At 37.6% G+C, this 14,383-nt stretch overlaps 1 protein-coding gene across 2 annotated transcripts in view; it reads right to left on the bottom strand.

Annotated features, from left to right (window-relative positions):
- Positions 1 to 1,159: 1,159 nt before the first annotated feature.
- DERA (deoxyribose-phosphate aldolase) overlaps positions 1,160 to 14,383 on the bottom strand; it is a 102,085-nt gene continuing 88,861 nt past the window's right edge. For both annotated transcript variants that reach the window (XM_023643179.2, XM_023643180.2), the window contains 3 exons: positions 5,836 to 5,948; positions 2,156 to 2,305; positions 1,160 to 1,851 (listed from right to left, as the gene is read on the bottom strand). In XM_023643179.2, coding sequence (XP_023498947.1) covers positions 1,795 to 1,851; positions 2,156 to 2,305; positions 5,836 to 5,948 — 320 coding nt within the window. In that variant the 3' untranslated portion in view covers positions 1,160 to 1,794. The remainder of the gene's footprint in view (positions 1,852 to 2,155; positions 2,306 to 5,835; positions 5,949 to 14,383) is intronic.

The raw sequence follows: 14,383 nt of genomic DNA, 5'->3' as shown, positions 1-14,383 counted from the left end.
TGGAATCTTGTTCAGGGAGGAAAAGACTTTCTCTATGAAAATCACCATGTAAGGAAATTTGGGTTCTATAATGTTGTAGAGGTGCTAGCAAACAAAAAAGGGGGAGGCGGGCAGGCCCAGGGCATAGTGCTTAAGTTCACCTGCTCTGATTCAGCAGCCTGGGGTTTACGAGTTCAGATCCCAGGCACAGACCTATTACCACTCATCAAGCCACACTGTGGTGGCGCCCCACACAAAATAGAAGAAGATTGGCACAGATGTTAGCTCAGTAACAATCTTCCTTAAACAAAAAGAGGAAAACTAGGGGCTGGCCCCGTGGCCGAGTGGTTGAGTTCGCGTGCTCCGCTGCAGGCGGCCCAGTGTTTCGTTGGTTCGAATCCTGGGCGCGGACATGGCACTGCTCATCAGACCACGCTGAGGCAGCGTCCCACATGCCACAACTAGAAGAACCCACAACGAAGAATACACAACTATGTACCAGGGGGCTTTGGGGAGAAAAAGGAAAAAATAAAATCTTTAAAAAAAAAATAAATAAATAAATAAATAAATAAAAGAGGAAAACTGGCAACAGATGTTAGCTCAGGGCCAATCTCCCTCACAAAAAAAAATAAATAAGTAATTTCAAAAAGAGAGGAGGTGGGGGGTTGGGAAAGAGAGAGGGTAAGGGAACCAGTAGACCTCAAAGCACATTATTTTTCTCTGGAGCCGACAGGGAGGTCTGGTTATGTGTCTGTTATGTCCTGAGAGAGGGACAGTTATACACGGGGATTGACTGCACTGCCTGCCTGGGCTTGATTCTTGACTCTGCTAATTTTGAGCTCTGTGACTTTTGGCAAGTTGCCTAAGCTTTCTGTGCCTCAGTTCCTCATCTGTAGAAAAGGAGGCTAATATCAGTACTTTCTGTTGTATGGGTCAAAAACCACACTTACTTACCTTACTCTTACAGGAATTAAATAAGGATTAAGTAAATTCCTATCAGTAAAGAGTGTAGCACATGTTAAGTGCTATTAGTGCTTGCTCTTTTTCTCCTATTCACTCGATCAGAAAATCTTAAAAGTTTCAGAATATATACATCAGTTGTATTCATTAATAATGTACTGAGGTGTTTTATCTGAGATAAATACCCAAGGACTCTGAGATAGAGTCAGAAAGTCATTGATAAAACTTCATTATATGTTTAATGGATTAATTTTTCAATATGTATTGTTACAATTTAAAGTTTCCTTTTTTAAAATAAACAACTACAGGGATTTCTTAATTAAAAAATTCTATGATATCCATAGCTTTATATAACAACAGAAATTTCATTAGCAAAACGATTAATAAAGGAGCATATCTGTTGCAAAAATTAAAGACGGATTTTCACAGCAGAAATTAGTGCTGAGTCAGTGACTCTTGAAGTTTAGTCACAGTACAGTCAGCAGATCAGGATGCTATATTTTCTTTTGCTAGAGCACATTTCTTGGGCAGTTTAACATTTTTTTTTCCATTAGAATTTAACATGGTCAAAGCTATCATTAACATTTTACTCAGAGTCTTTAAGAGAAAACCTTCACAAAATTAATAGTTCAGATCTTCTAGGAACTAAGACCATTACAAACACGCCTGAAATGAGTACCATGTGTAGACAAGCTGGGTTTTTTTCTTTAATTCTTTGAATTAAATTCAACGGAAATTTCAAGAGAAAAAAGTCAGTTGCCTATTCCCTCATTTTTTAATTAAATAATTTTGGCAATTATGCAGAAAAATAATTTTTAAACTTCGTAAAAAGCTTTTCTGGAATTCGTCGCTGATTTAAGACATTGGAAGATCATGATAAGCTGCATATCTTCCAGTCACGTGATGGTAAATCTGGGGAGAAAATAGTTTAGCTAATTAATAATTACTGTATTATTATATGCATCAATTAATAATTGTACTATACATAATTAATCATTTTAATTAACATTTCATTATAAAGCCCCACTATCATGTGCTTCAACAGAATCTGCATCCAACCTACTTCAGTTGGAGGTTTGCTTGGAAGAAGGCAGAGGTTTGGGTATGAAGGGGTAAATGAGATGAGTTTCACCTCTAGTTCTCATAGCCCAATGGGTGACTTTTCATTTCCTTCTCAAAAATACTTGTCAATTTGTTCCAATGGGTTATGACTCACCTGCCTCTCGATGTCCGAAAGGAGAGTGCTGGCACCTATTCGAAAGAGTTCTGGCTTCAGCCACTCATCTCCTAGCTCCTCCTTTATGAGAGAGAGCCAAGCAAGGGCATCCTTTGCACTGCGGATGCCTCCTGCTGGTTTGAAGCCTATCTAAAAGGGAAGATGGGAAAGAGAACAATGTTTATGTTATTAGATTGCTTTAAAAAATGGTACTGCAATAATATAAGGTCTCGATTCTTTCTCTCTCCCTTTTTTAAAGTCTATTTCATTTCACCCAGCAAAGGAGCTTAGATCACTGACTCATGCCCATTCACACCACAAAATGACTTTTTCAAGATTAATGGGAAGAATGTTGCTGCTTCTGAAGAGACACTAATGAGAGTTAATAACCCTCATTAACATTTCACTTATTGGAAAGTCATAAACCTCAACCACCTAGAGTACAGTTGTGAACCTGGGATAAACAAGAGAGGTGTCAATAAACAGGAAAACAGCTATCACAAAAGCTCATTCGTTCTACATTTCTACAAGTAAGCCTGTATAGTCACCTTTCAGCCTCCATCTTGAGGGGGAAACAGACAGATACGTATATATAAAAGAAGAAGAGAAGAGGTGAGGCCACGGGAACCAAACTGGCAGCAATCAACAAAGGGAGCTGACAGTTGTTTTAATCAACTAAACTGCAGGGACCTTTTTTCTAAGTTGTAAGTAGACAGAGTTATATAAAGCAGCCAGACCAGTTAAGCACAGTAGAAAAAGACAGTGTAGGGGCTCTTCACACTTCAGTAGTCTTTGAAGGTGACCATAAAATAGCACATTTCAGCCAATATCTGATGTTTACAAATGATGTCCCTGGCTCCATCAGAAAAGGATAAACGTGTTCTATATACAGTAAAACCTGCTTATCTGGATTTACTTGTCTCAGGAACTTGTCTAGCCAGTAGAGGGGAGATTTTACGGATGGGAGCAATGAAAAAAACACCTCACAGCCCAAGTACTAAAGCTCACATCTCTGACGCTCAGAGCTGTTGGTTTGATAGGTGGCACGAGCAGGGGAGGACTGCTAACAGAATACTAGAGAAGGGAGACAATATATGAATGGCCCCATTATCAACCCAAGCTAGAAGTCTCATACTTCACTTTGACACTGCCATTTTCCTCACCACACCACACCCAATCAATCAACAGTCAAGATCTACCAAGTCTACCATCTTAACTTCCATAGCTTCCAGTAGGCATACTTTCCTCTCTACTCTCACTTCTACTGTTTTAATTTAGACCTTCGTCAATGCTCACATGGAATATCAGTAAGTCTCCTGTTTTCCCCTGCCTCAAGCACACAATGTCACGCAGCTAAGCAGCAGCCTGAGATTCTAACCCTATCTGCCTATCACCCTGGAGCCCAAGTGAGTCTGTAAGAGTGACGAGAGGTGGAGGGAACGGGGGAGATAAGCAGGATGAGGTTATTTATTAAGAAGAGGTAAAAAAAAAAATCAATTAGGTAATATTAGCATCAATGTTAATCATAGGAACATTTCTGTCAATTAGGCAATGCCGCCTATAGATTTTTCTATATAGTTTAGTTATGTCAGCAAGTTTGGCAATGTTGCTAAAGAGAGGTTCCAGCATAAGTTCATCCTATATTTTTTTTAAGGGAGAGAATATGGAAAACATAAATCTGCAATGAAATCAGTTATGAAATATTAAACCTCTGCTGCTCAGGAGTGACACTAATCATGGTCTGAAAGGCGGCCCATCACATTTTAAAACACCCCTTAAATCAATGATGTAGAAACTTTACAGCCTAATCCCAGGCAACTTGTCAACAACCTGAAAGGAAGCATCTGATTTGCAGATACATCCACAGATCTTCACTATAGTGGTTACACGAGTACGACTTGACCTGTACCTGTCTGCTTCCTAATAAAACTGGGATGAACTTTGTTGAAGGGGTCAATACAATTAAAAAGAAAGTATTGAAAGACAGCAAAGTGATCCTCCCTCTGTACTATGGTCTAGAACATGGAGCACTTATAACCTCTAACGAAACTGTTTGCTTGTCGTCTAAGGGCTCTCCTGGGAAGGGACTTGCTCCTTTTTCTATCTGTAGCATTTAACATATGTTAACATGGCGCATAGTTAATGACTTAATAAATGTTTGTTGATAACAAAACAGGACTGGGTCCCCAGTGGCGAGTTTTAACGCTGACTATGGAGCTTATGAAACATAGATTCCTGAGGTCTACCCCTGATCCAGAACGCCAGGGATGAGGGCCCAGGCATCGATAGGTATAAAAAGCTTCATATCTATTTGGATGTTCTTTGGCCAAGAATAAGAACCACCGGTCTAGTGAATGGTGGTGGTCTCACTTGGGGGGCCCAAAGATGGAGTTCTCATTTTTATAGCTTTTCTTAAAAATTTTTTTATTTGAATCACTGCAGAAAGTCTACCAAGTAAAGGTTACTCAAGTTGGGTCAACTTTAACATGTAGGTCACCGTGGATACTAATCCTATTTGTACTTTTTAAAGATATGAAGTTATTTTGAAGGAGAAAATTCTGGAAGGAGTTCATTTCCTCTCAAACCCAGTACATTTATAAACTGAAGCGACAGTCACATATAAAGTCATCACATCCAGTTGGCAAACGATTAAAGGGCTTTTTTGGGGTTCTATGCAGCAGCCATTGAGATTGGTTTTAAAAGATGCCTTCTGAGGAAGGGAAAGTCTCATTTAAGAAAAGAAATTACCTTTCTCTACAATGATGTAAAAAAAAAAAATCCTTTGAGATAGTTTGTAGCTAAACAAGCAACTTGAAGTGAAAAGGAAAATCCAAACTCATTTTAAAAAACACCTCATACGCATTTTTCCTTTTAACTTTGTATGTTTCAAAAAAATATATATGTGTGTATTATTTTTCGAAAAGCTGACAAAAGCTAGCATATACCCTCCTCAGCTTAACAGTCTTGCAAAGAGCACATCCAACTGCCATAAAACGCAAAAATGGATATTTAATTCAAGAGCTATATAACATCTAGCTACCTTTTCCCTGCTGTTTCACAGCATTTCATTATTTTGTTTAATAAGTTCATCTCCTCGAGAATTTTCTCTTCACCTCATATTATTAAAAGTAATAAGTTTTTCTGGACCGGGGGTTTCCCAACAGAAAAACCAATTTATGTGTGTCCTTCAATAATGACAGGAAAAGATTATTTCCCATTATATTGCATACTTTCATATCACCACCACAGCTTATCATTCAATAAATGTTACTCTGCAATTCTTTCCATTCCTCAAGGAAGTTTAATTTCTGCATTAACCTGTTTTCGCTGGCCAACACCTTACCAGAAAGTCTCTGTGTTGCAGCAGAATTAGTTCGTTAAAAGAACCCATTTAGGAATCCCTTGTCAGTGATAAAATTGTCTTCGGTTAATAAAGGGACATAAAGTGAGTTTACATCTTGATCACACATACCTGCTCCCACACTCACACTCACTTCCTGTTAATGGCACATTTTTCTTGTGAATGTGTTCTTTTGTAAGGAAAGGTAAATTAAACATTTATCTTAATAAAGGTAACTCATTCACACCTTTTGCATGTAAAGACAGTTATCGGGGCTGTAACTAGTATTATAAATAACACAATCTTTACTCCGAAGAAAGATTTGCTGGCAATAATATACCTTGTTTCCAGTTTTCCAGAAGAAATCTCTAATGGCCCGTAGCATTACTATAGCTACGGGGAAGGTGGCATTTACTGTTTCTTTTCCAGTAGAGGTCTTAATAAAATCTGATCCTAAAACCAAAGGAAGAAAAACTCCATGTTAATTAAAAAACTTATTTTTTACACTTGTGAGTCAGTGGCAGAAATGAGTCACGTAAATTTTTTTCCTGAGGAACACAACTTTATTTTTTCACTAATTATTTGAAAAACTAAAAACGAAATCTCTTTTTAAAATAATTCTGTCCATATGATTTGTCCCCTTTATTATAAGATGAATTAAATTAAGGACCAAATGGATTCTCACTGACCCCAGGGACTCTTGCCTCTATATTTCCATATCTCCAATTAAAATTGAGTTGGTTTATTTAATGAATAACTGAGAGGAATAAAAACCATTTTATTCCCTGTGTCTAATATCCTATATCATGATGCTTTAATACAAAACTGGAGGGCCTACTTGTTTTCCCCTCATTTTCTTATGCTTCAGAGAAAGTACACAGTACAGCCTTGACAACACAAGAAGAATCACCATTAGCTGATTTCTACTGCGTGTTCATTAATGAAGGCGCTATTAAGATTTTCACGAAAGACACCACGCTATTTCATAACTTGCAAATATTTTCAACAACTTCCTGTCTCTCAAATGTATCTTAAACCTAGTTTAACAGAATAGCACAAGGATACAAAGAAATTATAATAGTTAAGATTCACTGTGCACTAGGCACTCTTCCAGGTGCTTTACAAGTGTTAACTCAGTCAATTCTCACAATAACCGCGCAAGTTAAGTGTTAACATGATCCTCATCTTTAAAGAGGAAATTGAGGCACAGAAAAGTTAAGTAACTTGCTTGAGGCCCCAGAGTTAGTAAGTAGGGGAGGCAGAATTCTAACCAAAGCAATGCAGCTTAAACAATACTCTACAGTGTCTCCAAGAAACTTACCTAGGATCACATAGTCAAGATAGCCAAACAAAGACTCCACTTTTCATGTGGTTACCTATCCCCAAAAATCCTCAAAGTGTGGACCCCAGACCAGCAGCATGGGCACCACCAGGCAGCCTGTTAAAAATGCAGACTCTGAGGCCCTACTCTAGACCAACTGAATTTGAATCTGAATATAAACCAGGTTCCTAGGTGATTCCTGTCCAAAGTCACAGCCCTAGCCCACTGAATCTTCGAACCACCCTTAAGGCTAATCTCAGAGATTCTCTCAAGGTCCATCAAAAAAGTGGGCAATAGAAGTGGTCAAAACTTTCTCCTCTAGTTTCAACTGGAAAAGATACTTCCACGACTATTCTCTGGGTCAAGATTCAAATCAATATACCTTTAGTAAGCACACTGTGTGAAAGGCACAGTGGAAAATACATAACCAAATAATTCAAGTCCTTGCCCTCAAAACCATACACATTCTAGGTGCAGGTGGAGATGAGCATAGATCCTGGGTTATCACTTGATGAGCTAGAAGTCAGGAGATCTGGTTTCCAGCTCTGGCTCTGATATTTACCTGGCAAATTCCATCTCCTAAACTTTCTCATTTGTACAATACATCTGAAAATTCTTAATTGCTTCACAGTGTTATACAGGAATCAAAAGAGACAATCTATGTGAAAGTACCCTGAAAACTCTCAAGTGTTATACAAATATAAACGGAGCAAGCACCTAGGTAGGGTTGCAATCTGTAAAAATACCATAGGAATTCTGATCCATCAGAACAGGTCATCAGAAGCCTTCTTTACTTTGGGTCTGTAGGCCCATTGGGAGAAATGGAGACTACCTGTCACACAAGCATTCACTCAACAAATATTTACTGAGAACTTACTATACACTAGACTCTGTTCTAGATGCTGGGAATAGACCACTAAACAAAACAAAGCGAGCAGATTTTCTAGAAGAGAAAGACAATAAACCAATAAATATATAATAAATGTCAGGGAGAGAGAAGTGCTATGAAGAGAAATAATGCAACGTAATGAGATAGAGAGGGGATGCAACATAATGAGACAGAGAGTGGTGGAGCTGGGGAGGGGTAGCTATATTTAAACAGAGTCATCATAAAGGAACCTCTGATAAGTGAAATTCAGAGACTGAATGAAGAGAATCTGTGAAAAGCGCATCACAAGCAGGAAACAGAGAGTGCAAAAGCCCCGAGGTGGGCATGTGCTAAGTTGATGAATGAATGAATGAATTGAATGAATGGGACTACGAAGCCGATGCGTGGCCCCCACAACATCAGAAGAAAGACAATCAAACAGAAGAGCTTCAAGCCTTCAAATAGATGTAAGAAGGTGAGGGGAACATCCCAAAAGAATTCACAGTGAGACCAAGATGTGTTTTGTATTACATGACATTGTCTTTCGATTCATTAGAAGGCGTTCGGGTACAACACTGGATATCATCTAAATTCTTTTAAGCATCTTGGAAGAGGAGATGATTAAGATAAAAGACAAAGACCACATCTGGAGGCCTAAACAAAAGGTATGGTCACTTAAAAATCATACCATCTAAAGTTAACCAAAAGAGCCAAACTCCCTTGGAAGAGTCCAGAGGCTGAGTAAGGGAGGAGACTCTCCTCCTAACGTATCTGGGAGGAGCAGCACAGAGCACCTACCACAGTAGCCACAGTAGCCCGGGAGTAGTAACAGTGGCCTACAATTATCTGTCTGTCTAGCCCCCTTTCTTGACTATATTGTAAGCATGTTTCAGGCAGGTGCTCTATCTTGCTTACGCACATCCCCGAAGCATGACACACATACGTGAGAAGCTCAATAAAGGAATTTTGGATGGGTGGATGGATGGCCACAGCTACAAAGGAAAAGCAAACTACAATATTTTCCACCTTTAACTGACTAATGGGGAAGGGAAGACAGTTTCAGGCTTCATTCCACGTCCAGTAACAAAACTGGGCAAGTGGCTCATAAGAAAATATTGTTCTATTTATTTTTAAATAAACCTTTAATTTTAGAATAGATTTAGCTCTACAGAAATATTGTGAAATAGTACAGTTTCCATATATATACCCCATACCCAGTTTCCCTTTTACTAACAACTTCTATTAGTATGGCACATTGTTATAATTAATGAATTCATATTGATATGTTATTTTTAACCAAAATTCATACTTTATTTAGATTTCCTTAGTTTTACCCACAATCCAATCGCATCCAGGATACAATATATTTATCATGTCTCCAAAGGCTCCTCTTAGCTGTGAGTGTTTCTTAGACTTTCTTCATTTTGATGACCTTAACAGTATTGAGTACCGGTTAGGTATTTTGTAAAATTTCCCTCAGTTGGGACTTGTCTGATGCTTTTCACATGATTAAACAGGGGTTATGGGTTTTTAGGGAGGAAGACCATAGAGGTAAAATGCCATTTTCAGCACATCCTATCAAGGGTATATCCTATCAACACGACTTACCACTGTTGATGTTGACCTTGAGCACCTGGCAGAGGGAGTATCTGCCAAGTTTCTCCACTATAAAGTCACTCCCTTTTTCCTATTTTCCACACTGTACTCTTTGCAAAGAAGTCCTTATGTGTATCCCACACTTCAGGAATGGGTAGTCACAATCCATCTCTTTCGGCGGGGGGGGCAATAATTACATAAATTGTTTGGAGTTTTTTGCTTGGGAGATTTGTCTCTTCTCCATTTATTTACAATCATTTATTTATATCAGTACAGACTCAAAGATATTTATTTTATACTTGGGTTTATAAGCCAATATTACTTAATTTTGTTGCTTAAATGGTTCTAGCTTTGGCCATTGGGAACTCTTTCAATTCCTTCCTTATTCCTTTGACATACTCGAGGCCTAGAATAAGCCATTTCTCCAAAGAGCCCTCGTTCCTTTTAGTGGAGAACGGTATTAGAAATCAAGATCTTGGTGCTAGATGTACTCATTGCTACTGTAGGGGTCTTGCTTTTAGGCCCTCTCAGCTGACTGAGCAAGGAAATATATATGTATATACTAACCCATTATATACACATATCTATCAATAATTCCATGTGTAACTGTCTATATCTATATTAAACTAAACATGAGTTATAGTGATGTCTCCAACTCTGACCCATTACCATATAGATCATTCTAGCCTCACCCCATTGCTGATCTGTAAACTCTCACTCCAATGGTGAGAAACCTGGCACCTGCCATCTGCCATCTATTTATTTAATTGTTCACATCCAGTATCCACGTATAGTGCTATCAATATTGTTAACCATACCATCATTGGTATCATTTCTTTAACGGATATAGGTCTATTCAGACTACTTCCTCTAGTGTGTTTTGGTTGTTTATATCTTTCAAGGAAGTGACCCATTTCATCTATGTCATCAAATTGTGGGCAAATACTGTTGTTCATAGTATTTCTCTATTATCATTTTAATGTTCATTAGAGCAGTAATGATCACCCTTCTTTCATTTCTGATATCAGTAATTTATGTCTCCTCTCTTTTATTCTTGGTTAGTCTGATAAAACTGAGATTTATCAATTTTACTGATTTTTTCAGAGAACTAGCTTTTAGGGTTTTTAAATTTTCTCTATTGCTTTTGTGGCCAATTTCACTGATTTCTGCTCTAATTTTTCTTCTCTTCTGCTTGCCTTTATACTTAAATTGTTGTTCTTTCTCTACTTTTCTAAGGTAGAAGCTGAGGTTATTGATTTTAGAGTATACTTCTTTTCTAATATACACATCTAACGCTATAAATTTCTCTCTAAGCACTGCTTTGGCAGTATCCCACAAATTTTAGTAAGTTGTATTTTAATTTTCATCTGGTTCAAAATGTTTTTAAGTAATTTCTCTTGAGAATTCTTTGAACCATGTGTTATTCAATTTCCAACTATTTGGGCATTTTCAGCTATCTTTCTATTACTGATTTTTCTAATTTAGCTCCAGTGTGGTCTGAGAACATACTGTGCATGACCTCTATTCTTTTAAATTTGTTAAGATGTGTTTTATGGGCTAGAATGTGTCCAATCTTGGTGAATTTTCCATGTGAACCTAGAATATGTATTCTGCTGTTGTTGGATGGAGTTTTCTATAACTGTCCATTTGATCATGTTGATTGATAATGCTATTCAGGTCAACTATATCCTTGCTTATATTTTGCCTGCTTGAGCTATCATTTACTGAAAGAGGGTCTTTGAAGTCTCCAGCTATTACAGCAGATTTGTCTATTTCTCTTCTCAGCTTTATCAGATTTTGCCTCACATATTTTGATGCTCTGTTGTTTGGTGCAAACATGTTTAGGATTTTACGTCTCTTTGGAGAAATGGGCCCTCTTATTATTATGCAATTCCCTTCTTTATCCCTCATAATTTTCCATTTTCTGATGTCTGCTTTATCTGAAATTAATATAGCTACTTGTGCTTTACTTTGATTTGTGTTAGCATGGTATATCTTTTCCCATCCCCTTACTTAGAACCTGTTAAGTTTTCATCTTTAAAGTGGATTTCTTATATACAACATATAGCAGAGTCTTGTTTTTTGACAATCTGTTTTTCAGTGGGTATATTTAGACCAATAATATTTAAAATTACTATTGATTTATTTGGATTAATATCTACAATGCTACAGCTTTTCTATTTGTATTTTCTCTTTATTAACTTTTACACCTCTTTTTCTGCCTTCTCTGACTTTAATTGAACATTTTCTGTGACTCCATTTTATCTCCTCTCAGAATATCAATTATACTTCTTTGGTACATTTCTTTTAGTAATTGCACTAGAGTTTTCCATTTACATTTTTAACCAATCTAAGTCCACCTTCAAATAACAGTACACCACTACACAGGTACTGCATGTACCTTTTAACAAAGTATTTCTATTTCCTCTCTGCTGTACCTTATAATATTGCTGTCATCCATTCCACTTATCTATACGTATAATAACTCAACACATCATTACTATTATTACTTTAAACAGTTAACTTTTAGATCAATTGAGAAAGAAAAAAAAATTTTTTTTTTTTTGAGGAAGATTAGCCCTGAGCCAACTGCTGCCAATCCTACTCTTTTTTTCTGAGGAAGCATGGCCCTGAGCTAACATCCATGCCCATCTTCCTCTACTTTATATATGGGACCCCCACCACAGCATGGCTTGCCAAGTGGTGCCATGTCTGCACCCGGATCCGAACCTGCAAACCTGGGGCCACGGAAGCAGAATGTGTGTGCATACTTAACCGCCGCATGACTGGGCCGGCACCAAGAAAGAAAAATTTTTATTCTTCATTTATTCCTTGTCTAACACTCTTCCTTTTTTCATGTAGATTAGAGTTTCTGACCTCTATCATTTTCCTACTCCCTGAAGAACATGTTTTAACATTTCTTACAGGGCAGGTCTGCTGGCAAGGAATTCCCTCAGTTTTTGAATGGCTGCACTCCTTCACTTTTAAAGGATGACCTCAATGGATATAAATTTCTAGATTGGTGAGTTTTTTTTTGTTAACATTTTAAGTATTTCACTCTATACACTTCTTGTTGACATGGTTTCTAATGAGAAGACCACTGTAATTACTTCCTTTTTCTTCTATAGATATTTCTTTCTCTGCTTCTTTTTCAATATTTTCTATTTGTCTTCGGTTTTTTTCAGTTTGAATATAATATATCTAGGTATAATTTCTTTGATATTTATCCTGCTAGGTGTTCTCTTAGCTTTCTGGATCTGTGGTTTGGTATCTCATTAATTTTGGAAAACTCTTGGCCATTATTACTTCAAATATGTTATCTGCTCCATTTTCTCTTTCTTCTTCTTCTGGTATTCCAGTTACACATATGTCACACGTTTTGAAATTTCCCCAGTTTTCAGATGTTATGTTCTATTATTTTTAGCCTTTTTTCTCTTTAGATTTCAGTTTAGGAGGTTTCTTTTCCCCTATCTTCATGGTCATTGATTCTTTCCATAATCTACCAATAAGCCCATCTAGCAATGCGCTGAATCCAGTCTACTGATAAGGTCATGATGCATTCTTCATTTCTGTTCCAGTGTTTTCCATTTCTAGCACTTTCTTTTGACTATTTCTTAGAGTTCGCATCTCTGCTTACATCGCCTATTACTCTTTCATGTCGTCTTCTTCTTCCATTAGAGTCATTAACATATTAGTCAGAGTTATTTTAAATTTCTCTTTCTGATAATTCCAATGTCTCTGTTATATCTGAATCTGGTTCTCATGTTTACTTTATCTCTACAGACTCTGTTTTTTCTTGGCTTTTAGCATCTCTTATAATTTTTTGTTGAAAGCCAAATATGACATATTGGGTAACAGGAACTGACACAAACAGGCCTTTAGTGTGACTGTGACTTGGAGTTGGGCTGTGTTTAATGTTTGCTGTAGCCATAGGTTCCAGTGGCTTCAAATCCAATAATATTCTTGTTTTTTTCTCCCCTGTTCATTTTGGGCTTACTAAATATTCCTCCTCACAGAGAGTCTATGTCTGTTAGCTCTGTTAGCTGTAATCCACTGGATTACATTACTGCATTATTAGATTAATGGTGAGGTGGTAATATAAGGGAGAGAGGAAGTATTTTATAATCTTATGATTAAATTTCAGTCTTTTAGTAGGCCTGTGTCCCTGGGCTGTAACCCTCACAAGAGTGTCTTAGCTTTTCTTTCCAACTTTGAAGAGGCAGGAAGACTAGAAGGAAAATGCTCTCCTGGATGGGATAAGACTCTAGTAAAGTCTTTTGCCCTCGAGAGTAGGCCTCTGTTAAAGAGAATGCTCTGGGTATATTTTGCAATGATTATCTTCCCCTTCCCCTGCCACAGCCAAAAGAGGTTCTTTCTTGGCTCTTCACTGTGAGAATGGAGTTCCTGGAGTTAAAACTCACAAAAGGGTTGGGACCACACTCAGCCTCCAACAATTTGTCAAAATTACCATTTAAGTGTTCCTACCAGTTTATGGCTCCAGCAGGCAAGCAGACCTCGGTTGTGACTCTCAGAATTTGCCTCTCTCTCCAGATTTCAAGGTGGCAATTTGTCCTGTGACCTAGGTTCTTTGATGGGTCTGAGAAAAGTCACTAATTTTCAGTTTATTCAGCTTTTTCTTGTTCTAAGGACAGGAATGACAACTTCTAAGCTCTTCATATGTCAAAACTGAAACCAGAAGTCCTTAAATATTAAGGCTAGCCTTTATTATCTAGAAATCAGGTATGGATGGACATAGAGATTATATATGGTAACTTAACCTGTTTTAGATATATGCCAAGTAACTATTACAGTCAACAAGAGTTGGACAGATTCAGAGAGATTCACTTTAGCTAGAATGATAAGGGAAGGGTTCAAGGAACAAGTACAATTTGGTATAGACCTTGAAGGAGGAATAAAATGTAAAGATGAGAAGGCAAATGGAAGAAGACCACCATTAGAAGAAACAGCAAAAGCACAGAAACTATAAGACACGCCCAAACAATAACAAACGGATCCATCTAAGGAATTTCCATGAGGGGCAGGGAGCATGAGGGTGGGAGATGGTGATATTGGGGGGTGGGGGTCAATGCGTGTTTTAAAACA

Source organism: Equus caballus, chromosome 6 (genome assembly GCF_041296265.1).
Source record: "Equus caballus isolate H_3958 breed thoroughbred chromosome 6, TB-T2T, whole genome shotgun sequence".
Taxonomy (NCBI): Eukaryota; Metazoa; Chordata; class Mammalia; order Perissodactyla; family Equidae; genus Equus; species Equus caballus.
This window is presented reverse-complemented; position numbering and strand designations above follow the sequence as displayed.